Here is a 26,426-nt window from a genome sequence, read left to right on the forward strand (position 1 = left end):
GGCATCAGAAAACTAAGTGTGAGAGTATCAATTAGATAAGAAACAGCCAGTTAATTTCAAGGAACCATCCAAGAAACAGATATGCCTGGTTTTATCTGTAGAGTTAGATGCTTCTAGATGGTAACAGAAGTGAAGGTACACAAAGTTGCTTTATTTTACCTACGATTCATTTTTCGCGAGTTAAGCTCAGCTTATGGGTCACACTGGGCATGCCAATTTCTTGCTATTACCTATGGATCCTGGTATATGGAAATATCCTCGAGAGTAGATTATCAAAGAGTACTAAGAGAATGAAACTTGTGATCGAAAGCCCTAAAAAAACTGTAGGTGCAAATGCTGTGTTTTGCCAACAAGCGGTGAGGTTTTATCAGCTTGCTGTAAGATCAGCACCTATAAGCTCTAAGGAACAAAGACTGTATCCATCGGTGGAAGTACTGATGGATTAATGGAAGGGAAGAAAACAGACTCTAAAGACATTTCTACAAATTCCAAGTGGATTTCCCTTCCATCAGATTGGGGCCTCTGCACCGGTGTCACTGCCTGGTATAACTCCAGTCCTTGCCTGCGAGTTTCCTAGGGGGCAACTGCAGTGTCACTCAAACTGGAGCTACCATCACCTGTACCAACCTTGTCTGGTATCATGCATCTCTAATATTTGGAGTGTGAGCAATTATAGCGTTGGTTTCCACCAGAATAAAAAACCCGGTTTTCTCCTTCAACTAAGAGATGATGCTTCAACTAAGAGATGATATTAGAAATTTAGATTTTTATCCTAACCCTTTCTCAAGTGATTTTAGAAGTTTACATGACTTTAATATAATTGTAGGGAAACGTGTTTGAAAGGTTACTGGAAGTGACAGATGAACCTATTTTGAAATAAAATTAAGCCTGTGGTACTATTGAAAGGAAGTTACAAAATCCAAAATTTAACTGGACAGAATGTTCTTAAGCTGTTTTCAGTATTTTTTCAAGGAATCACAAAGAGTGGAAGGTAAAGCAAGGCCATGGCCTCCTCTCTGAATTCCCTCACTTTTGACATTGTGTCTTGAACTTACTAACTGCACTCCTAAATTTTAAAACTCCATATATTTATCAATAAGAATACAATTTCATTTTTTTATAGATGTCACTTGAAAGCTTTAAGAAAAAAAAAACATTTATAAACAGCTTACTGAACCATTAAAAGTCCCATTTAGGATGAGATGAAAAAGGTACATTTCAAAAACCCACGGTGCATCCCGGCCCCGTGGAGAGACCGCTTGCAGGGTGGACACTGTGCCAGCACTTCCCCGAGGAGCCATGCCTACCTTGTTGTGCTCGTACTTGTAGGGGATCTTGAGAGTGTCCATGGCTCTGATCATAGCCTGCATGGCCGTGAAGATGTTCTGATACACCAGCTTGGTGAAGCCCCTTTTGTCTTCATCGGAGTATCCTGACCCATGGATGATTCTCATCTGCTTGATAAACGTGCTCTTGCCACTCTCTCCTGTGCCTGAAAGATGGACAACAGCAGCTGGTCAGACCATGACACCTTCCCACAACTAAACCAGAAACTGATGGCTTGGGTTTGACATTCCCCACGGGCCTGCTGAGAGCAGCATCACAGGAGAGCGGCATCAGTGGGGGTAGAAATGCCACCTATAGTGAACACTCAGCAAAATTAAAGGGATGAGAGTCCATTTCAGAGGCAGAAGAGCTTAAAGAAAAACAAAACTGTCACCTCTTTGCAAGCCACTCAGAATTTTGATAGTGATTTGTAACCATGTATCTTCTAAGAAACAATGAAAACAGCATTTTTTGAATAGAATACATACTTGATAAAGCTCTCTTCCCTGGAGAATATCTGAAATGTTTCCAGGAGGCTGGGTTGTTTAGCCAGGATTTGGATTTGGAAATAACAACACACTCACACAAATGCTGTTCAGAGAGTGATAAGTGGAAAATGCCTGAAAATTTTTAGACATTTTCCTCTTTATTTGTAAATGGGGTATGCAGAGAACACAGTATTCAGATAAGAATGAGGATTTTTCTGGACAGCAACTGCATTGATTGCTTAGGGGGTCTGGTTGGCTGAGTTATTCCAAGGAATCACCTATTTCAGAAAAACCATAGTGACGCTCCTTTCTTCTGCCCATTCTTGATTAACAACATAAGAGAGAAATTTATTGTTACTGGATCTTTTTCTTCTGTGCTGTATCATGTTTTCCTTCTTCCATATTCCTTTTCTGGTACCATAAGTCTGAACATAATCCCTAACAAAGCTACAAATGTCCCTGGGAAGAAGGAAAGATAGAAAAATGAGATCATTTCACTGAATTTCTATGGAGATTCTAAACCTATAAATCTAAAAAACTTCATTTTTCTAAAAGTAAGTTGTTTTTTTTTATATGTTACTTCATTTCTGAATCACTTCTCACTCACTTTGAAATTTCCTTGAGATCTCCAAAACAATAAATGTCTGTCTTCCCTTCACAGTGTGGAAAAAAGGTAAAAGTACCAATTTGGATATTAAATATGGAAGACTATGATAATAAAACACTTTATGACCAGCATCCCTACTGCCATTTCTTAACTACAAGGCATTAAAAAAAAAAAAAGTAGAAGAGGAGAACTAAAACTAGGAATAGAACATCTGTCCTAATTTCGTTTTTCTGGTGGTTGGATTGCATCACTATCTTTAAAAACATTCTCAAAAATTAAAATGAGTATGACAGCTTTCATAGAAGCACTCTTAAGTGACTGCAGATGTCTTGGTAAACCCAGAAGTCTTTCACAGATACGTAATCAAAGGTGATTCCTAACCCCATAGTACTGCCGTCACCAATTCCTTTATCATTTTCACGTAACTTCTAACAAAGTGATCTGGAATTCCTTGAAATATAAAGTCAGCACTGCAATGTGAATGTTATCAACCGATTTTATAATAACAAGCTTAACACAAAGAGTTTAAAATGAATTTTTTAATAATCCTAATCACGAACACTGGTAAAAAAGCAAAAAGTATCGTAAAGGTAGCATCTCCAGTAGAAATAAAGCTACGAAATTGTCAATCAACAAAATCAACAATCTACAGAAAGAAACTGCCTTTACTTTTCCAAGCAATTCAAAGTATGCAGGAGAAAAACCAGATTGCTTCTTTGTGTATTATCTCAATCGCAGACCCAACCACTTGCTCTAAGAACCCAACTATAGACATAACCATCAAATCTCTGCCAGTTTTTTTCCCACAATAAAACAAGAAGAAAACTAAAGTACAAACTGCATTGACTTGCGTTTCCCTTAAGTCATGTCAGGCAAGAGCAATCCACACGTGACACCTCTTGGGACTTGGTCATGAAGCCCAGGGCATCACACTAACGCAGACTCCCAAACACAGGCGGAATGTGGGGCCAATGAATGAATGGGGGGAGACTTAAGAGGAACGAAAAAAGAATCCAAAAATGAACTCCAAAGTAAAAGAATTTCCTGTTGCCCCAGACACACCCAGAGTTCCTCTCTCTCCATTGTCTTGTCTTGCCTGGTGTCCCAGGAGGCTGACCGGCGAGGATTTCATAAGAGCTCTCTGGTCAGTCTTCTGCTTGGATTTAGTCCACTGGAGGCACCGGGAGGAACCAGAGAGCAGGAGAATGAGGATGGAGCATTTATTCCCCCAGCTCCCTCCCTGTAACGGCATCACAGATGTGCTGTTTCCCCTTCAAAAGGCCCCAGCCCCAGATGGGTGGCCCTCTCCAGCTTCCTATAACTACTCCCCTTCCTTTGCTCGGCTGTTGTGGGGCCCTGGTTATTGCCCCAGCCCTCTCTAGTTACCTACACCTGGCCCACACCCTTGGTGAAGGTCCCTGTATAAAACTCATCTCAGTCACCCAGCTGGAAAGTGCCATATACTTCCTGCTGGGACCCTGCCTATATAAATACCAAAAGAAAAGCAGCAGCAGCTTAATAAGGGTTAGGACAGGGAAAGCCCTTCCTCTGCCCTTCCTCTACAAATCTTATTCATAAGGTGCTCTGTAGTTTACAAAGAGCTTCTAGTCACTAACTCACACTCTTAACTCTTCTGAAGGCCAATCACAATGAAGAAACCATAGAGCCCAAACCAGAATCCAGGGCTACTGACTCTGCCCGAAAGTACTAATAAACCCAGTACCTGTGCCCCCAGCGTGCATGCATACACACACACACACACACACACACACACATACACACCCTCCAATCTCCAGTATAGACAGGGGAACTCTGGTCTTCACCTCCTGAATACCCCTTCTTGTACAGGAAACCGAAATTTGTGTTCAACTCTTTGCCAAGTACTTAGAAAAACATTGTCATTTCATCCGCTCAAAAACCTGTGAGGTAGATGTCTGTGTTTATTATCCCCATTGCATGTAAAAGGCAAGGCCTTGGAGACGGGTGGCATCATGACTAAGATGGCATGGCCAGTAGCAGGCAGCATGAGGCCCCAAGCCCAGTTTGGGTTTGTCACTACAGATGACCGTTGAACAACACAGGTTTGAACTGCGCGGTTTTAGTTATACAAGAGCAGTTCAAACCCCCATTGTTCAAGGGTCAACTCCGAGGTTGGGGGTCTGCTTATGCAGAGTGCAGGCTGGAGTTCTGTGCGAAAGGTCAGTGCCCCTAACCTCCAAGTAGTTCAAGGGTCGACGGTTCACAGCTGCCACAGATTCACGATAATTAACTTCTACTGCTCACAGTCTAAAAATGTCTCAACCTGGCTTTGACTACACCCAAATTTTAGCCATTTCACCTAATTCTGAACTTCTGAATAGTAGTTCAACTAACGGGGACCCATTTTGAATCTTGGTGCCACCTTCCGATTGACTGGCTATCCCTCCCAAGTAAATTTCCCTCATGAACTTACTGTTCACACTTTGATTTTTATCATATAAATGCAGCAAATTCAAAGTAAAGGCAAAGCCTCATTTAAGAGAACATCTGTGTGATGCAAACGCTGTAGGTACAATGATAAAAGTAGTCAAGTGAAGCATTGTTCTGTACTAAGACTGGATTTGACCAAAGGAAAATATACGGACTAAAACATCGACCAAGCAAACAACTCAGCTTCTTCGTTCCGTAACAGGTTTTATGGTGGAGACAAATGAACTGTTCTTAACAAATGTGTAAGCCAAAGAGCACATACTTTTATTTTTCTAGACTTATACAATATTCTCAGGGGGTGGAAATGGACATTTTAACAATCTACTCAGGACTGGTATGAGAAAAATATTTGGTAAAAAAAAAGCTATTCCCAAATTATATAAAATGATGTTGTTTTCTAAGGCCACATGAAAGTGTGAGAGATAGTACCATTGTTTAACTCTGAATGAAAGAAAGCAGATTTGTCTTCTAGTAGACTGCTTTGTGAGTGCAATGATGGTTAATCTTTTCACAGCATGCGGCAGGAATAACTCTTGACCTATCTAAGTAATGTAAATGTACAGTTTCCAAACCCAACAACAAAACACAATCTAGCGAGGAGCCCCGACATAAAATGCCTGGGGTGGGAGGCGTGTGGATGTTCTCCTTTTTGCTAATTTGAATATATCTCCAAATCATTAATAACTTTAACAAGCATATCAAAACACACAGTGGTGTGAGTCCCACAAAACTCCTACTTTTCTCCTTCAGTGGTCTCTATAAATATGGCTGAAAATTTCCCCCCTGAAAAGTCATTTGCACCTTTGAGCAAGTACTCTGCCTTTTCTTACCCCAGCTCATCAACATGCCCAGAAATGAGATTATTTAGGAATCATGCTATGAAAAAGGCCACTTCATCCAGCCTGCATAATTGACTTTGAGAGATATGTCATTTTTTTCCCTCCCTACCCATTGCATCACGATAATAGAGAGCAATCCCCAGTTCACTTCACATGTCCTTCCATCAGAGCAAACATCAACTGTGAATTTAAAATCCTACTGTGGCGTGCATCACTCTGTAAACTGTTAGAATACACCATGCTAGACATACACACTCTCACACACAATCCAATGCTTCCATTTTAGGCTTTGCCAAGATCTTTTCAACACAAGAGGATTTCTACATCCAGCCTTGGCCACAAATCCGTACTTATTCCATGTATCCTACCCATACTAAGCATCTCTAATTTACACTGTTTATTCTGCCCATTGCACCATGTAATCTGTAAATAGTTCTGTCCAATTACTCTCTAAAGGCTGGACAGCTTTTCTTATCCTACACCCTACCTAAATGACAGTTTTAAATTCAGTAATACATTAACTTTTTAACAGCAATGGATTATCACGTATTGTTGAAAGCGATCATAGATAGACTCATTGGTTCCTCCTCTCCCACTTAAGTTGGCTTCTTAGACTACACTTTAATCAAAAGAGCTGTGAAGCACAATCCATGTATTAGAATTAGAATTGCTCAGTGCCCTAAACATGTCAGTCACTACTATAAGACACTGGTGTCCCCAATTTCCAAACAAGGGCCCTGTATAACAATCCCTTAACACTGCACTATCAGGAACTTCAAGGGTCCTCATGGTTCATTCCCTTTATCCTGAAAGAAAGGTAGAAAATGAACCTTTTCTGGGCTTTTTACAGGCTCAGAGAGACCCACACCACTGCCACTTTTTGTAAGATCCCAGGGAAAAAAAAGAAATGCCAAAATGGAATTATAAAAACTGTGGTATTTAAAGTTGTACAATGAATATATTTGTTTCATTCTGCCAGTGCCTCTGATGACTGTATTTGGAGATTTTGTCAAACCATCAGAAATCTACATCTGAAGCCCTTAATTAATGTGAAGACTCAGGCCAAATGCCCCTGCCCTGCCCTCTGGATTGGCCAGCACCCAGATAAAGAGCAGCTAAGAACAAACCCATGTCTCACAGAGCTCAATTATCATTCAAGTAACTGTACTTAAGGTTCACGGGTTTAAGCCAAGAGTCTAAAATACAGACTCTAAGCACTACCAGAGCTGAACTTGGGTTACTTCCACATAAATCTGGATACAGCAGAACTAGAAATTTCAACGAGGAATTTTCAACCCACAAGCACATCATCAACCCACACCTGCAAAAAATTAATAGCTCTGACATAAACGTGATTTCCTAATACCGAGCCAAAACACAACCCATGTGCTGTCCACATTCCAGGCCTTTGTGCTCTAACATACATGTATTCTGCCTTCTGTGTATTTTCTTCCACTTAAATTGGAAACGTGAATCTGAAACTGAACAGTTCTAATACCAAAGTCACCATAACTTCCTCTTCTTTAAAGACTGTCCTTTGAGGACAAGGGTTGGGGATACCTAACCCTTTATCCCCAGCAAGGTCTGGCAGAAGTAGTAGATGGGTTTTTAAAATGCACCATCGAAATTAACTGAACTTAGTATTATCAACTGTAAGTGGGAACTAAATAGATGGGTAAGTTAGTAGTAATCAGGACTATTAATAACAACTCATCCAGTTAAGTTGTTTTTAAAGGAATAACAGGCCAAATGCATTGAAAATGCAATTTATTAAAAATATCTGGAAGATCATCTAGTCCTCGCTGTCCCATTTTGGGTACTTTCACTGGGTATACTCCTGGGAAAGTACCTGATAGTGCTTCCAAGGTCACTCAAAGGTGCAAGGGCATTTTCTTGGAAAATCAGTTTTACCATGGAGTATCCATGGCAAACATCTACGTATTACAAACTAGCATCGGTTGGTTGTACAATCTTCTGAATTTACTAAAAACCATTAAAATGTACACTTTAAAATGGTGAATTTTATGGTATATTAATTATATCTCAATTTTTAAAAATTTTAAAAACTAACATCAGCATAGTTTGGAGAATAGAAATTTAAATGAATTTTCATGCTAAAACTTTTTCAGGAGGTCACTTTGAGCCTAGGTTCCCAGTCTTCCCCTATCCTTTCCTCCTGGAGGAGTGAATGTTTGTTTACTCTCTTCTGTCTCTGGGTGTGTTTCAGACAAAAAGGCTGAGAAGCCCAGAACTCAATTATTTTACATGGAGGGGAAATGACTTGTTCAAGGATTCTGCTGGTTGACAACTAATTAGGAAAAAGATGGACTACATTCTACCAAGGTCTCCTGTCTGTCCAGGGCTCCTAGTCTTCTGACCTCACAAACTGTCGTTTTATAAAACATTTTTCCAATTCATATGTTATAAATATTTAGTATAGAAAATTCAGAAAAACAGAAGTTTCCAAAATTACTAAAATTTGAACATTTTAATGTATTCCTTTCCAGTCTCCTTTTCTAGGCAAATGTACTTTTTTGTTTTTATTCTAAAATAAAACTGGCATAATGCTGTATTGTTATTTTTCACTTAACATATTGTGATAATTATTCTAAGATACTAATTATTCTTCAGAAATAGTTAATAATGATTGTCTGAAAGGACATCATAAAGGTGTGGGATTATTTAACAAGTCCCTGTTGAAATATATTTTGAGTATGTCTAATTTTTCATTTTGTAAATGTTGTAATAAACATCCTGAGAAAAAAATCTTTGTCTGAATTTCTACTTCCTTACAAGAACATCGTAGAAATGTGATTAGATGAAAGAGTTATACAGGCTCTGGCAGTCACATAGTTGTACCAGTTGATACATCCATCAGACAATTCTTTGCCCTTTTTTTTTTTTAACCAACACTACACTTTTTTAATACCTACAATTTGAGAGACAAAAATAAATCTTTAATTTACATCTTTACTTATGAAACTTGTTTCATACTTAGTCATTTGTATTTCTTCTATGAACCTACCTTTTTTTGAGGACTCAGTGTCTTTCTTATTGATCTCTTAAAACAAATGAGTTTTTAAAACAAAGTTAATCCTTGATTACAAATGTTTCCCCAACTTATCATTTTCTTTTATTTTCAAAATTTGGTACATAAATTTAAAATTTGTATTTAATTCATCTCTATTTTAGTTTATGTTGTTTTAAAAGTCCCAAATATAAATATTTTATTCTAGCTTTTACAGCTTTATGTTTTACATTTAACTAATCTATATTTTCACATGTAGTGTGCAGTGATTTTTTTTTAATAATCCCAAAGCTTTTCCCCCAATCATTCTATACTTTAAAGCCATTTTGTCAAAGGAGTATTTCTAAATATGATGGAGTGTTCGGTCCAAACATGAGGCTTTTCATGCCCCCTAATGTGCTCCCAAATAGTGATCAACAAAATATATGGGCTATACTGAGCCTTCCTAAGCATCTCACTGACTGACAGTCCTGTTCCCGCTTCCTCCACTTTCCTACACCATTAGCAGATCAACCTTTCCCTCCCAAAGCATTCGATTCTTGCTCACATTTAAAGGCCTCTCAAGAACACCTGAAGAATAGTAGAGAAAAATATGCCAGGATGTTCAAGATCCTAATCGCTCTCTCGCTTTATGAGTCTATTTTTACACGTATGACACATTCTGTACATGCTACCTCTCCTGGTTCCTCCTCTTTACAGATCTGTGATTTTGGGTAAGTTATCTGTCCCCTCCAAGCCTGTTTCCTCATCTATAATACTACTGTCTCTTTTACAGCCCTGCTGTGAGTTTTCTGTGAGTCAATCCAAGTAAAGTACTATGTCTGGTACATAATAAGTACTCAGTAATTACCAGCTATCACTTGCAATGCAAAATCAAGTGTGGAAATGAGAGAATAGTCTGATACAGGTCTGGGGGGATGCAAAAACATAGTAATCAAGAGAAATAATATTTTAATGCAATAATTTAAAAAAAATTGAAATTAACACCAAAAATAATCCATGATGAACAAAATATCACAATTTCAAATAAAGACAGGATGAATAACAGTACTGTGCCACTGACATCTGAGAAGCTGCGTGAAACTCTGTATCCAAGGCAAGTACCTTACTTGGCTTACCCTCGTCTCAGCCCTAATTCTAATTCCCCATTCATCAAAGTAACTGAGATAATCATGTCCAGTATCTCAATATTTAGAGCCATAGTGTTTGGAGGTTTTTAGAGCTGAATAGTTTATTCATAGTTTTATTGAGTGTATAGTCCTTGCTTTCACAAATGTAGCACACAAGTGTGAGCGGTAGATGGTAGACAGATAGATAGACAGATAGATAAAATATGAGGTGGAGATGGATGCTCTGCAATAAAAAATTAGAGTAATGAAATACAGAGTGACATAGCAGCTACTTTAATTTAGGAAGCCAGGAAACTTTTTTAAAAGGTGCATTGATGCTGATACATGAATATTCAAGATACAGCCACAAGAAAATTAGAAGTAAACAGCATTCCTGGCAGTGAACCAGCTGACATAGAGGTCAAAATGGCCGGTACGTTGGAGGCACAAGGGGGCCAACGTGGCTGAGCCATCTCACGTGCTGCGGAAAGACGTAGGTGATAAGGCGGGAGCCTTGGCTGCAGAGGCAGAGACTCAGTCACGTGAGGGGTAGTGTTTCAGGAAACCAGTTTGGATTTTCTTCTAAGTGCACTAAACAGCTTTGGAGCATTTTAACCAGGGAAGTGATACGGTTTGATTTATACTAAGTAAAGAATGAAACAGAAGGACAAGCTAGTAGGGTGTTTCAGTAATCCAAGCAAAAGAAAATGGTAGTTTGGACCAGAAGGGCAGAAGGCATGATGGACAGAGGTAGAATCATTCAGATACTAACCTGGAGATAGATATAAGTGGGCGGTAATGGGGAGAAGATGAAACAGGAATAACTCCTAGATTTGGGGCTTGTTAACTAGATGGGTGGAGGTCCGAGGTTCTTAGAGAAGCCTGGAGATGAAAATATTTGGGTACGGAGAGAGGCTCATTCAGTGTGTAATGCTTATTCATGCCCACGCGAAGCACTTTTTGTATACCTACAAGGTCTACTGCATTGATGGAGAGGATACACATGAAACAGAAGATGCGATTTGCGTCCTTCATTCTCTAGTCCTCCAACAAAAGCAAGGACACAGCCATGAATGAAGTCCTCATGCTAATGGATGAGTCAGAGTAGACTGCAAAACCAGGGCTACAATTTCATTTCCTATGAGATGAAATTATGTAAAGCTCCTTATGTAAAAAGATATGGAACTTTTTAGCCTCTAAGTTATACACATACACACACGTTATCTATTTGTTTATATTTATAAAGTAGTGACATTGCTACACGCACACTTCTTTAGAGAAAACCAGGATTTTATTGAACATTATTTGGAATGTATAAAGAAAGATACTATAAAAATACCAACTCATAATAATAACATTTACGTTGGAACCCTTCAAAATACATATCCACCCACAGATTTTTTTCCTACATAGATTATTTCAGATAATAAAAAAAACATGAATGCAAGCGTTCCAGATTTTTTTCAGTTACACATGATCATAAACTGCATCCTTTAAAAATGCACTGTGGGAAATGATGAGATGCACTCTGGAAAGCACTCTGAAGGACTCAGCTAACCAGTAAATACTTCCTCAGAACAGAATGGCTCATGGGGCCTTCCCTCAAAGAAAGCAACAAATTAAATTTGTAGTGGAGGAAAAGGCCCAGGACGTATCTGAAACGCCAATTTTGGCCATATTTCATATTCATCAGCAGAGGATCTACAGGCAGGTGTGTGGCACGGAAAGAGCACCAGCAGATGTGAGGGGCCCCCCGAAGCCTGTCACGCCGTGGACAGCGATCCACACACGGTCACTTGGCCTGAGGGCTGGTGATGAGGGAACTGGCCTGGGTAACTTCAAGGGCTCCCTCCAGCTTTCAGATTTTATGATTTAGTATCATACTCTGTATGTTGTACAGCATTAAAAACCATTCTGTATTTCTCACGAGGCAGAAAAACAACAACTTGACCTATTGTTTACTATGTATTCAAATATTAATTCAAATTAGTTGACTAAAAAATTGTAGTAGTCTTCTTTCAAGGTTAATATGGCACAATTTTTTTTTTCTTTTACTCGTGTGGCTTCTTCACTTTGTGCCTCTAAAAATAATTATCTTTTGATGTAGGGGAATTAAGTTATTGGAGGGAGTGAGCAAGAACTGCTCCAGTTAAGAGAAGCAATGCTCTGGGCTGCCTCACAAAATACATGGGTATCCAGACTGCAGAACACCCCATGCTCTCTGAGTTAAGCGCACCCCAACATTCTAGACAATGATACTAGGAATATTAAGGAGGCTTGGATATATTCCATGTCTGCCCAGTAATCATAAAACTGTGACAGGGTCTTGAGAGACTGAGATAGGGAAAATGCATGAATCTGTTCATGCAGAGCTGTTATGGAGCTAGCAGGGACTTTTAGAAGTCCACTGTTCCTGTAGCCTCTGAGATTTAATTAAAATGGAAACTAAACTTAGAGAAATGTTTCCCTTTTCTGAAAGGAACAGAAAGAACACAATTTAAAAAAACACACATACAAGCAAACCAAACCTATGCATTGTTCACATTTTTTAAATTCTCTCTTGGAGAGAAAAGTTGATGTTGATCAAAAACCACAGTACCTGCTGAGGATCTCCTCATTAGCATGAACACCACCCAGCAAGGACTCTTAGAAGGAATCCTTTCCAAAAGGCTAATTTGGGAGGATTCAACAACTACACTATGGAGAAATGCACTGGGAAATCATTTGGGTTCTAACTTCCACTAGAAGCATAAAACAAAAATAATTTTTAAGATTCAGCTTTTTTTGTAAAGCTGGGACATCCACCAATGGAGGGAGGAAGTGGCCCTTTTATATTCAATGCTCAGGGAGCAGTGAGGATAGGGACAGGAAATGCCCTTGCTCTTTGACAGTTGAACTACTCCAAAGCGAGCCAATGATGACCCTTTGACACTCACTGTGCTGTCCAAAGAGAGGGCACGACACCTGACACCCACCAACTGATGTCAAGACAATCCCCCAGCCCTATAAAGAGTCATCCCCTGATTTGTTTAATTAGTTTAAATTTTGTCCTCTCATTTATTTTGCCTGGTAGCCATATGTCTCTCCAGCCGTCAAGACAGTGACAATGACAGGCATGCAGCAGAGTGGTAATGGAGCATGGCTTTCCCTTCTGCTTTTTCCCCTACTGGTTTTTTTCAGAAATAGCAACAGGCAACATGAGTCTCAAATAATCAAAAAAGTGCTTTTTTTCCTTACTCCAAAGCAGTTGCAGGTGGAAAATACGCCTTCTTCCTGAAAGAGTACAACACACTCTTTGCTCAGAAGGATCACACCTAGAAATGTATATCCAGTGGGCAGGAAAAAAGAAGACAGTCTTACAATAGTATTTGCCCCTTGAGGAAGTAAAAGTAGAGAAAAGCACATTGGGGCATTTTATTAATGGTTAGTAAAGCTTGCACAAATGCCTTCCTACCACCTGACTGATAAAAGGGGAAGTGAAACTAATTACACTCTCAATTTAAATTGAGCCTCTCCTCTTACTACACAATCCACGGAATTGTTCCAAGAAACACAAATTAGAGTTAAAGCAAAAGATACTCATAATCCAAGATAACGTTTGGCTCTTGGAATGGGTCTTGACTTCAGGTCACACGACCCAACAAATGTCCAAATTATATTAGTATATACACCGATGTGATTTCTTATAAACTGATCTAATCATACATTAGTACAACATTTGGGGCTGTGTAATAATAGTTGGAGTAAAAACTAAACGACCAGAAACCAAGCATTTTATGTGCAATGTTTCTCTTGAGATATTTCATCACAGAAAAGGTAGGAGAGTCATTAAGATATCTAATGAAAGCTTGCATCACCTAGACAATGCTTGCTTACCTGAACCAGTAAAGAAGTTGGCAAAATTAAAACAACTTGAATGCAAAATACTAAAACAAATTTAATATATATATATATATATATATATATATATATATATATATATTGAATCACTAGGCTTTGCTCAGTGTAGCGATATTTCCAGGCATTTACAAAACCATATACATACACACATGTGCACATACACATATACATACAGTGGAAGCAGGGATCGAAAATCAAATGCTTTAGCCTAATGCTGACAGTAGAAAAATCATTTTCTTATCCTGTTGTCTACCTACAGCTTTCCCAAGTATATTTACCATTGACTTTTTAAAAAGCCTATTAATACACTGCATATTAAATAGAGGAACTATTATAATATTCTAGATATTCCACAAAGAAAAGTTGAGAATATAGGTGAGGAAACTTCCCCTAATCGTGTATTCTTCTTAATAAATATTATTGCTAAGGTAAGTCATTACTTATTGCTTGTATTGTATTATAACAGGAATAGGAATTTTATAAAGTATACATAATAACATTTTTAAATAACAGCTTTATTGAGACATAATTGATATACCCTCCAATTCACTCAATTAAAATGTATAATTCAATGGTCTGTAGTATATTTACAGATGCATGCAACCATCACCACAATCAATTCTAAAACATTTTCACCTTGAGTAATAAAACTTTAATGAGTTGCCAAATACCTAGACAAAACATCAGACTACTTAGTTAGAAAAACCTTGCTGCTAAATGCACTCCCTCTCCTTTAAAGTATATATTTATATTTGGGCTTTGTTGTAGTTGCTTTGTTCTTTTTTCCACTTAACACATGCTAAAGAGCTTGGATTTGATTCAACAGCCTATGAGGAGCCATTGAAAATATTTGAGGAGGTGTTAACTCTATCACAGGAATCCATTAAGAAGCAGCACAGCATGAGTAGATAGTACAGATTTTACAAGAGAGAAACTAGACAAAGAAATGGGACGCAAGAAAGCTACTGCAAAGTTTCAGGCAGGTGGTACAAGCCTGAATTTGTGTGGTGAAAATGGGCAAGAAAGAAGGATTTGAACCATACTGAAAAGTCCGAACAAGCAGGTGTGGCTCTGTCCTGTGGCAGAATGGGAGAAAGGAGTCACAGAGGACACCAGGGCTCATGTAGGGAGACTGGGGAAATGAGGGTGCTCTAGCACAAATGGGGGATCCAAAAGGAAACAACTGATTTCAGGGCAAAGCTGATGGGCCACTTTCAGATGTGTCATGTTGGCAAATGTGTTTCCAAGGCGTGGCAGAGGCTAGAAGTGTGATTCCAGAATTCATCCTGCCCAGCTTGTGGAAGGGAAATGGTGTTAAGTATGTGTAGTCAAATGCTCAAGGCAGGGGACAAAAGCATCTGGTTGATGAGAGAAAGCTTCTGATGGGGTAAAAAGGGCAGTGATGGGACTGAGATGGCCCACTGTCCCTCTACATGCAAATGGCTACATGAAGGAGAAAGGGCAGTCCAGAGTAGGGCTAGTTTTGAAGTGAATAATAATCGTGTCCAACTAGAATTACTGAGTCTTCAGAATCAAATATATAATACCATAAAGAGGGTATTATTTAACTGTATTATGCTGGGTATCTCCAGCCATGGCCATTTAACTCTTTTGCATATTAAGAACACAGGACCACGTGGCAAGCCTCATTACTTTTTTTTAAACCAAATCAGTGATTCTGATCGAATTACCCCAATTTTATGAAGTCCTGATACTTAAAAGATTAGGGTCACCATATAATTTATTATCCCAATTAGGTAACTTTCTAAAGTGAAAGAGGCACCATTAAAAATTATGCTAGCACAATACGTGTAAATCACAATAGTCCTTGGCGAACTGAGACAAAAGGATGTCCCATTAAAGGTATCCTGAAATGGAAGAGGGTTGCGACACAGCATCAAAAAAGCTGAAGAGATGCTATAAAGGTGAAAAGAATATAGGATCCAGAATACAAATGAATATCAAGGCTAGCACATAGTCCTAATACCCCTATGGGTGTATATTACAGAATCAAGAGCTAGAGATGTTCCCCACCCCCTCCCCAGAATGGACATGTGTCTTCCAGACTCCAGACTGGCACCTTCACTGTCTTACGCTAGAGAAAAAGTCAGGAAAGGGGCTTACAGCAGATGACTGTGCCCTTTTTTAGGTAATGCCTTATTATGAGATCACGAAAGAAAATGAGAAGACTAATTCCATGCTGGATAACTGATCAGGTCATCTTACAAATTTATAACACTTTATAAAAGTATTAATAAGCAAAACAGTCCCACAGAAATGCAAGACCTCATAAACCTACCTTTGTGTTAGCTCATGGAAGTGATTCTACAAAGGATATAAACTTCCATGATACATAATGCATTAAAAATAGGATTTAACATACTCGGAGAAAAAAGTGACAAAAACTTCAAAGAGTTCACAGTAAAATGTATACAAAGCATTTGCAAATCATACTTAAAAAGAAGAAAAATCTCCCCATAAAGAAAAGGGCGTTAGAAAAAAAACAAACTTTGATCAATTAAAAATTAATTTAGCCTCATAATATTAAATAAATTATAACTTCTAATAAAAATGACATAATATTTTCATGTATTAAACTGGCAAAGGTGGCTTTTAAATGATCACATTCAAGACTAAGAAATCTGGGGGGAACTGGCATTCTATACACATAGGAGGAAATACAAATAGCTACAGCTTCATTTCAGGGAATGAATTCAGGGAAATTCAGTGATAGCTGTCACGTCTTACAATGGACTCCTGTCCCAGTGATTCTATTCTTAGGGACTTCTCCCAAGGAAATAACTGTGAAGTTTGCAAGTATTAGCTTTGTAAGATATCTATCCCGTATTGTTTGAAAGAAATCAAAAAATTAAAATCTAATGCGTTCAACAACAGGAGATGGGTAAAATAAATGATGAGAAACCAGGCAGCCATGAAAAATGGCATTTCATCACCTTTAGTTTAGATACAAAAATGTGCGTGACAAATGAGCATTTAAATGGGAAACTGGATTACAAATCCGTAGGTAAACATCACAGCGATCCTTGGAAATTCACACACACACACGCTGTACGGATAGAGGGGGAGCTGAAAGGGTTTATAATCGTCTCAAACGTGGTCGGCGCTGGGCATGAGCAACTTGTTTCCCTGTTGCTAACATATTTTCTCAATTCAACAAATTGAACGGCTATCATTTCGTAAAAAGAAAAATAATGTTAAAGAGAAACTGACAACAATATATTCAAGCCCCTTACAGAGGGCTTCACATTACAGATGTTAACAGAATGGGTGACAGAATGGAAAGAATACCGACATTTAAGTCTGGAGAAGTAAAAAATGAGCTGGTGTACAGCCCTATTTGGACTTCCCCAGTCATTTGAGGATAAAATACACAAGAAAATCTTAAAGCGAGTTCAAGTATCACGTAAGGAATGGCTCTACTAGACGGCCAGCCTTTAGCAGAACGTGTACTTTGGGCCGGGTTGTTTTACTTGTTAATTCTGCAGTGCTCCAACAGTGTGCTTTATGGGTATCATGATGCATTTGCAAAACGGTTGGCTGAACAGAGTATAAAGTGAACTGACAAGCTGGATTAAAACCATAGCCCTCAAGAATACTAGGACATTCCCAATAGGTTTCCTGCAGAACTCCCCAAAACACAGGAAGTGCATCAATCCCCACTAAATATATTAATAATAGTCCTTGATATCAGGACCCTGAACACAGTAGGCGTCCAAAGAAAAATGGTTCATAATTATTGTACCCCCCAAAAAATTATTGCATACAACTATGGGGAGTTCAGAGCTAGTTACCCCAAGATGTGCTTCTGTGTTATGGGGATTGTTTTGAGCTAAGGGTCACTTTAGCTGCAGGCTCAAGAAATTTCTTTGACTACCTGGAAGAACTTGAATTAGGGGCCTCGCATATAATAGGAGATAATCAGAGATAACCTGTCTGTGGGGCAGGATAAACTTCTAGTTACTACACATCTGCTCCTCTTATCCTGCAATGACCCTGTGAAGCCTCCAAGGGGCATTACCTCATCCCTAGCTCAGGATGTCTTATATACATACCCATGTTTCTTTTCCATCTCTGAACCTCTCGTGCATGCAGGGTCTCTCATGTATGTAGGGATGTTTGTATTAAATGTAGTTATTTTCTCTTGCTAATCTGTCTTGTCTAGTTGGTTATTAGACCAGCCAGAAGAACCTTGAGGGTAGAAGAAAGTTTGTTCCTCTCCCACATCACCAAAATGTTACCAATAGCTGTGTCTGGGTTGTCAGATTACAGATAATGCCATTTTTTCCTCTACATTTTATAAATTTCGAATGAGCATTTATTAAATAAATTTTAAGCAGTCTTTGCAAATCCCAGGAATCTATTGCACTTGAACCCAATCATTAACCAGCTGGTTACGTGACTGTGAACAAGTCAATTTACCCATCTGAGTTTCAGGTTTTTCAAGTTTATCAAGGAAGGGGCTGGGATACAAGTGTCTAGCACAATAGCAGATAATACTTTAAGAGTGATGACTTTTTAATGAATATGAATTATATCTATGAAAAAAACATTATTTGTAGTTGTTCCACTAGTTACAATTAGCACATAGACTAATAATCTCAAATGGCAGATATTTGGCATCGTAGAATCCATTTCTGACCTCATAAACTCTCAAACCAGCACAGATGTGAAGATTATTCAACCTGTAGAACCAAATAAAGGGCTCCCCTCAGGGGTTTAGGTTCATGAGCCAAATTTGAACCTTATGGTCACTTTAAAGCCAAGCTACAAACCACAAAAGAACCCCAGAGATGTTAACTACAGTATATGCTGTCACATATTCATTCATCTTGAGAAAAGGAGTGTATGATATATTTGTCAAGTATGATTTAATATAATGGGCAAAGAATACCAGGAATGCTAGTCCCTTTTCTGCCATTAAAATGTTTGACCTTGAGCAGTCACATAAATAATATGGGCCATAATTCCCTTATATGTACCATAGGAGAGTCATGCTAGAAAAACCAAAAGTGCCTTCTATTTCTATCATGATATAAATCTCTAATACCTACAGTCACACAAGGCAACCCTTAATTAAAGCTTGGTTTTTGCCACAATGCAAACTGGGAAAAACTAGAGTACTTCTGTCATGAGAATGACTAATGTCTTATTTTAAGACTGTGCCACACCATGTTAGGCAACTATCAAAGTAATGCTTCAAAAAAAAAAAAACATTTTAGTAACAAGAGAAAATATTCATCATATATCAGAGGAGAAAGCAGGAAGTATGAACAAATGGTACCTGTTCAAAATCTAGTGATGCATACAGAATAGACATGTAATATTAACAATATACTATCTGGTAGCAATGCTACTGTGTTTCCCTGAAAATAAGACCTAGCCAGACGATCAGCTCTAATGTGTCTTTTGGAGCAAAAATTAATATAAGACCTGGTATTATATTAGACCCAGTCTTATATTAAAATAAGACTGGGTATTGTATTATATTATATTATACTCTCTTATATTATATTAAAATAAGACCAGGTCTCATATTAATTTTTGCTCCAAAAGACACATTAGAGTTGATGGTCCGGCGTAGGTCTTATTTTCGGGGAAACATGGTAGTAATTTTATTTTCTTATTTTTTTCTGCATTTCCTAAATTTGGTACACTTGAACATATATCATTTTTAAATCAGACACTGTAATAATAAATAGCATTTTAGAATTATTTTAATAGGGTTCACAAATCTTCAGTTGAACAAGGTAATCTGGCACCATCCCTTTTTCTAAATTTATTCAGAAGCCAAATCTATCACCAATAAAGGCTATTTTACAAAGCTTTGTGTAAGATGCAGGTTGTCACCATTCTTCCAAGGCACCCAGTCATCTATACAACATCAAGCTGCCTCACCCCTTCTAGCTTCCCTTTTTAGATCAGACACGAAACCATTCCTCTTTCCTCCCCCACTGAACCATTCGGAAACCCATTCTCCGAGGCCCCTTCTGGTCTGGACAGTGGAGAAGATGTTTGGGAGCAAGTGGAGATTCACGGGCCCTTCATATTAACCCTTGTCAACTGCCATCTCTTCTGTTGAGGTACTGCTCCAACCTCTACCGGTCTGCTATTTGACATCAACTTGGCTTATTCAGAGTGGGATTAACTATATCAAGTGCAATCACATAATCAATGAACATAATATGACACACTGCCTCTTTAAAACAGCTGTGATTCCATAATTACTTGCTCATGACTAGAGTGACAAGAACACCTGAATAAGTCAGGTATCCCATGTCTAAGTACTCCGTTACACACCCAATTCCTGGGGGACCTAAATTAAAAGATGGCACAGGAAAAGACAGCTATTCAGCTTGGGAGGGATGCTGCATCCCAGAATACTGAGGGTCTTGGTCCAACCGCAGCAGAGAATTAAGCAAAGCAGCTGGGGAAGGACAAAGGTCTATCTGTCAGCCTTCCAGTTCCTTTTGAGACTGTCTTCACTGCGGGACTTCCTTATTTGTTTAAAGCATTGTAAATTCCCAGAATATCAGGCACACCCATGCTCAAGTGGAAGTACAAAAACACACTGCAAAGCCAAATACAAATGGTTCTTCCACTAGTAATTGGAGGCCATCCATCAGATAAGGCTGATTTTCTTTTACATGTTTAACGTGGCACCTTCACAAAAGAGATAAGCGCACATTAATGAAAATCTACTTGCCAGCTTTGAAAAGTTAGCACTCAAAACAGATGGGAAGTGGCTGTAAAGGTCCTTTACACGAAAAGTAGGAAAATAAGCAGTAAACAGAAAACAGATCTTCTTAAATTCCACACTGCTTTGTTACCACTAAACGAAATTTACTGCCTTAGGTCATGTTTGTCTGGGTTAGGATTACATGCAAACCCTGGGCCAAAACTGTTCTCCATATTTTTTATTCATGTAGCTTTTCAAGAAAGTGTAAAATGACCTTTGTGTTTATTAAGAAGATAGAAAAAGCTTTCCCACTTTGAAAATGCTTAATTACCTAGGTTAGAGGTAAGCTGCATACTCAAATGAAAAATAGATCCACTTAGGAAAAAAAAAAATAGTTGTCCTAATTATACATGGATGATCTAATTAAACTGTCATTCACAATTCATTAAAGCTATTAATAAATTGTAAATGGGGAAAATGAATATTATAGTTAAATTTACAGGAATGTTAAAACCATTAAATATAAAGACAGCCAAGAACCAGTGGTAAAATTTCTTAAGTACGTGAACTTTAGACCTCACTTAGGGATCCTTAAATGCCTTCTTCTAAAGGCTCTAGACCTACACTTCGTTTGGAAATGAGGAAACTGAGGTCTGCTGGAGTTAAGTGAATTGCCCAAGTTTACATCCCCTAAGTAATTTTCCCAGCACTTATATGGTTGCTACACTACCTGAAATGCACGCATTTCTTGGTTCCAAACAGAAAATGCTAGCATGCCTTGCTACAGTCAGTGCAAAGGAGGGTTAGGAATCCTGGAGCAGTTCATGGAACAAATATAAGAAGGAAAGAAAAGTTAACTGCTGCAGGGGAGAGAGGACCAAATGCTAAGGTGATAACATCACCAACTAGAGAATAATAATCATGCTGCTTGTTGATACTGCATGAAGGGAGGAGCAGCAGAGACTAAAGGCAGAAAACCTTTATGAAATCTGATGTGTCTAGAAAAAACATATTTCCTACGAATTTCAAGGTGAATAAAATGTCCTTATTACTAATCTTCCTATTGACAGAAGAAAATTTCACTTAAAACAAGATAGTATCCACACCACCAACCAACCAAACAGCAGAACCTCTCCACTGTATCAGTAAGATTTAGAATAAGCAGAACAAACTTCTGTTCTAGCTCTAGAAATCACTGTTTTCTTCTTTTCTTAAGGAAGCCCCCAAATTACCTAGGTAAAGGAAACCCCCTCAAAGGCGATCACGTTGCAGTGCTATTGAGGGCCTGCACCCCAACCCTGACATAAAGCCCTGGGCATTCGAACCCATGCATTACACCCACGGACTACTGAAAAACTAGTCTCTAAAAATGACTCCGAGTCACACACGCAAAATAAAACATGCTCTGTATTGGTGCTCACTGTATTCATTCTACACATTAACAGCATATGTATGACAGCTTTGAAATAAATTCCCTCATTAGGAAGCACAGTGACGAGCCCAGGTTCTCTGGACACACCGATCCAGGCATTACGACCACTAGCTGTGTGGCTTAGGGCAAGTTATCTGACCTCTGCTGTACTTTCCTCACCTGCAAAATAAAGATAATGATGCCTAGCTCAAAGGGTATTTTTGCAGGTGAAATGCATGGGAAGCCCTTAGCTGACTGACTGCCACATAGTAAAATTCTCTAACACTGTTTTGCTAAATAAAGTCCAAAGCCACTCACTAAGTAGCCTCATCTCCCATCTGTACCTTCACACTTGCCATCCTTTCAGCTACACCCGTCTCCACATACCCCGTCTCTCCCTTCCCCCAATAAGCAATGTTCTTTCAGATCTCCAGGCTTTTGCACTCCCTATCCTTTTCCTACATACCCTTCTCCGCCTGGCAAAATCTCCCTCATTCTAGTCCTTTAAGTTGGCCAACTCCCCTGAGGCCCGTTGTCTGTTCCTTCTATGTCTATATGTGATTACATCTGGATTATAATTACTTATGTAACGAGAAAGAAATTTATTTACTGAAATGGGGAGGGGGGAGCAAGGATCAGCCTGGCAGGCTGATCCACGTTGGCAGTGGGCAGTCAGTGAGGGCCAGGCGGGGCTGCACTTCCCAGGGAGCACCGGGTCTCAACATGGAAGGAGGAGAAGATGCCAAAGCACGCGAGGTGACTCTGCCCTACGCTGATGATGTCCCACATCTTCTCCAAAGTTACGAAATCTCACAAAAAACTGAACATGAATGGATGTGTGTGTTTGGGTGTATGTGTACATGCACGTGTACACACTCACAGAAAAAGAGACAAGAGTGTGTGCCATGAGGATGTGTGGGAAGGGTTCTGAAATGCCCGAAGCACTAAATTCACATTCAGGCTTAGTTGTACCCTAATGTCAGAAGGTCAGGAAGTTTCCATGTCCAATATGAGTTATAAATGTTTACATGCCCATGTAGTCCCCTCATTATACTAGTCCCCCGCTATGAAGTTCTCAGGGCTGGGGAATCCTAAGGCAGAGTGATTTAGAACAGAGCTTCTCAAACTGGACTACTTTCGAATCACCTGGGAAGAGGATTAAAACGCACATTCAGATTCCGCATTGCTGGGGTGGAGCTTTAGATCCTGCGTGTCTAATCAGTTCCCAGGTGATGCTGATACTGTGAGATCACGTATTAATACGTAGCCAGACCCCAGGGCACAGATGCTAAGAGCCAGACTGCCTGAGTTCGCAGCTTGGCTCCGCTACATAATGGCTGCATGACCTTGAGCAAGTTACTTAATCTCTCTGGGCCTCTTTTTCCCCGTCTGTACATAAGAGCACCTACGCATAGGATAGCTATTGAGGACTAATGAGTGAACAAGGACGAAGGTGCCTAGAAGAATACCTAACACAGAGAACGTGCTAGATAGATGTTAGCTATTGTTATTACTAAGATTCATCTCTGAATATCTCCTGCACCTATCATGATAGCAGCAACTCAAAAAAGCAGAAATCAATGCTTTTTAATGTTACTTGTGAATGAATATAACGTGTTCATCAGATATTATGAACAATAAATATCACAGTATTTACATCAAAATCCTTGGAAAATATTACTGTACTAAAACATGGGCAGTATTTAAAATGAGTCATTTTAAACTGATGAGGAGGTGCATCCGATGTCTTCCATCTCTTGAAATCTCAGACTCAGCTTCAACTCACTGTCTCAACGCCAGGACACAAACTGTTGGTACTCATTGTTCAGGGTGGCCTTTCACCCTTTTCCAGCTAGGGGAGAGAGGCTGGGGCCTGACACAGGGCTCCCCAAGAAGGCAGGGGCCAGAGAGGTGGGGACGAAGGAGGGCATGGAGACAAAGGTCTGGAGGGAGGCAGCTGGCATGGGGTTCAGCCAGGAGGGCAGCGGAGACCACATAGACTATAGTCATCTCCAGCGATGCTTCAGGCCCCTCAGATGCAAGAATGAGCAGCATCCTAGCAAGTGGGCTGAGCACAGAAAAAAGAATGATGGCCGCTATTACCGTGTTTCCCCCAAAAAAAGATGGGGTCTTATATTAAGTTTTGCTCCAAAAGACGCATTAAGGCTTATGTTCAGGGGATGTCCTCCTGAAAAATCATGCTAGGGCTTATTTTCCGGTTAGGTCTTATTTTCAGGGAAACACAGTAGGTACTGAGCATCTTTTATGCGTTGCGCCTCATGCATCCCATTCATCCTGCCGTGACCCTGTGAGGTTAAGTTTTATTATCCACAGAGGGCAGCCTCGGAGGTCTCCCAGTATTGTCTAGAGACTCATATTTCCATCCTTAAAATGGACAATCCCACAGCAGCTGACCTGGGAACCTCAGGACACGGAGAGGACCAGCAAGAGGAGTGACGCAGATTGTCGTGGCAGTCACTCCTCAGTGTGGGCCATAGCAGAAGTCAAATTCTGCAACTCACGAGGGACTCAGGGAGCAAGGCAGGAGCCGGAGGTGAGCAGGGACCACACCGCATGTCAGCAGCAGTGCTGGCCACTCATGTCTAACGTCCCTGGCTGGGGCCAAGGAGGGATGACAGCAGCTGGGATGGGGCCACCACCAACAGCTCACACCAGGTCACAGCCCTGGAAAGTGGGTTCAGGTGAGCTACAGGAAGGGAAGTCTAGCGCTCCATCTGTAGGGAATGTGAGGGTGCTGATACCAGGCCCAGAGGAGCTGGAAACTTCACTATATTTTTAAAGAAAAACATTAACAGACTTGCATGCAAATTCTCCTGTGGGCAGGAAACTTTTCCATATTTTCTAGATCTTTATTCATATTCAAACTCAAAGAAAGCTCTGCCTTGGTTCAGAATCCTATTTTCCAATTTCCTCTTGAATTTCCTGCAATCTGGTTTTTGTCTTGAACCCTTGAAAGAAACTACCCTCAGAAAAGATTCCAGCTTCCTGTGGCCAAGTCTGGTGTAAAACAACCCCTTTCCCCACCACTGTTTCTTCCTGTATTTTATTTCTTACAGATGTACCTTCCTATTTTACCCTGACTCTTCCGTATGAAAAAAACCTCATCATATCTGGTTTAAACTATATGCCGTATGCAATGTTCTCACCAGGTTCCCTTCCTGAAATGATGCCTCTGTTGGCGATTATAAATGATCCCACCAAGCTCCTATCCATGTGTTGGTCAGCTCTAAACTCATCACTAAATACTCAGGTCCCTACAAAGGGGATTTCGCATTTCAAGGAACTATTATACATCATTCCCTACCTGCAATACGTTACTCTTGCTCGCGTCTTCTCTGAGCTGATTCTTTCTTGATTTCTTTCTGTCCCCCCACACAAGAGGGCTGTCCCTACATGATCCAGGAAAACACATTATAACTTATTTAAATTCCACCTTTGAAGTCCACACCAGCAGCCCTTTGTTCCAGCAAACCTTCCCCCTGAGGCACAGGGCTACGCTCCCAGGCTCACCGGCACCCTACTGCCCATCTCTTCCACACCCTGATTATTTCAATATCTGCCTTCTCGTGTATTAAAAACATCTGTACAGATAAACAAGAAAATTTTGAGAAGTGGTTATCTCAAGGGAGGGAACGGGGAAAGGGAAGGCAGCCTTTCCCCCCATCTCTATGCTATTTGAAATATTTCACCACGTGCATGCACCATACTTATTTTTCACTAAATCAATACTTTTTTAAAAATAAAAGAACCAGTTAACTTGTATAAAAATACGTATGTGCGGGCAGAGTCAATGCAATGTTCTCATGCATGGGGGAAAAGAGGGTGGAAAATACTAGAAACTGGAAATACCTAAATCAATCTATAAATACATCTATAAAACAATACCAGGCAGCTACGAAAAATATTATGTTGTCATTGGAAACACCTACAAGAGATTGAAAAACAGATTAAAAACAATTTTTAATTTAAAAAAAAATCTTCATTCTTTATATAAATTAAAAGCTCTGTGAGGGTAAGATTTATATCCTCTATCTTCACCCCATTATATGTTGTTTAAGGCACATCTATAAAATATTCATGCTGAACATAATCAATCTTTACCAGAATCATCTCCATTCGCTTATTTTAATCAATTGGCCTTTGCGAAAGGTATGTTTGGACTCACCTTTCACAAACACCTTCAGAGTCAGTTTATAAGTTATATAAGACAAATTAGTCTCTGGGCTTTATGACTAAGCTATTTATCTAAAATGTTACTATGTAAATAGTTAATTTACATAGTCTGTTTATGGTCTGCTTATGGAAAGCCCAATCTGTTCTCAGTCCATAGTCGGAATGAACCCCTTACTTCCAGGGTAAAGGTTTCCTTGAGGAGAGGGGACTGCAAAGATGAACTCCAAAGTCCTTTCTACCTCGCAACCTTATGATTGGCCACATTCAGTCTGGGGTCATCTGGAGAAGTCATCAGATTCAAGAGATCTGGATGATCTCAAAGAAAGTTTACATTTCCGTTTTCTAAATAAGCTTTTTC

The 26,426-nt window shown here is 39.4% G+C and overlaps 1 protein-coding gene across 1 annotated transcript in view; it reads right to left on the reverse strand.

The window, feature by feature from the left end:
• The window catches only part of LOC117031869 (guanine nucleotide-binding protein G(q) subunit alpha), a 278,997-nt gene that overhangs the window by 179,347 nt on the left and 73,224 nt on the right, over window positions 1–26,426 (reverse strand). The window contains exon 2 of the mRNA XM_033122716.1: window positions 1,308–1,492. Within this exon, the coding sequence (XP_032978607.1) occupies window positions 1,308–1,492 (185 nt within the window). The remainder of the gene's footprint in view (window positions 1–1,307; window positions 1,493–26,426) is intronic.

Source organism: Rhinolophus ferrumequinum, chromosome 12, assembly GCF_004115265.2.
Source record: "Rhinolophus ferrumequinum isolate MPI-CBG mRhiFer1 chromosome 12, mRhiFer1_v1.p, whole genome shotgun sequence".
In the NCBI taxonomy this organism is placed as follows: domain Eukaryota; kingdom Metazoa; phylum Chordata; class Mammalia; order Chiroptera; family Rhinolophidae; genus Rhinolophus; species Rhinolophus ferrumequinum.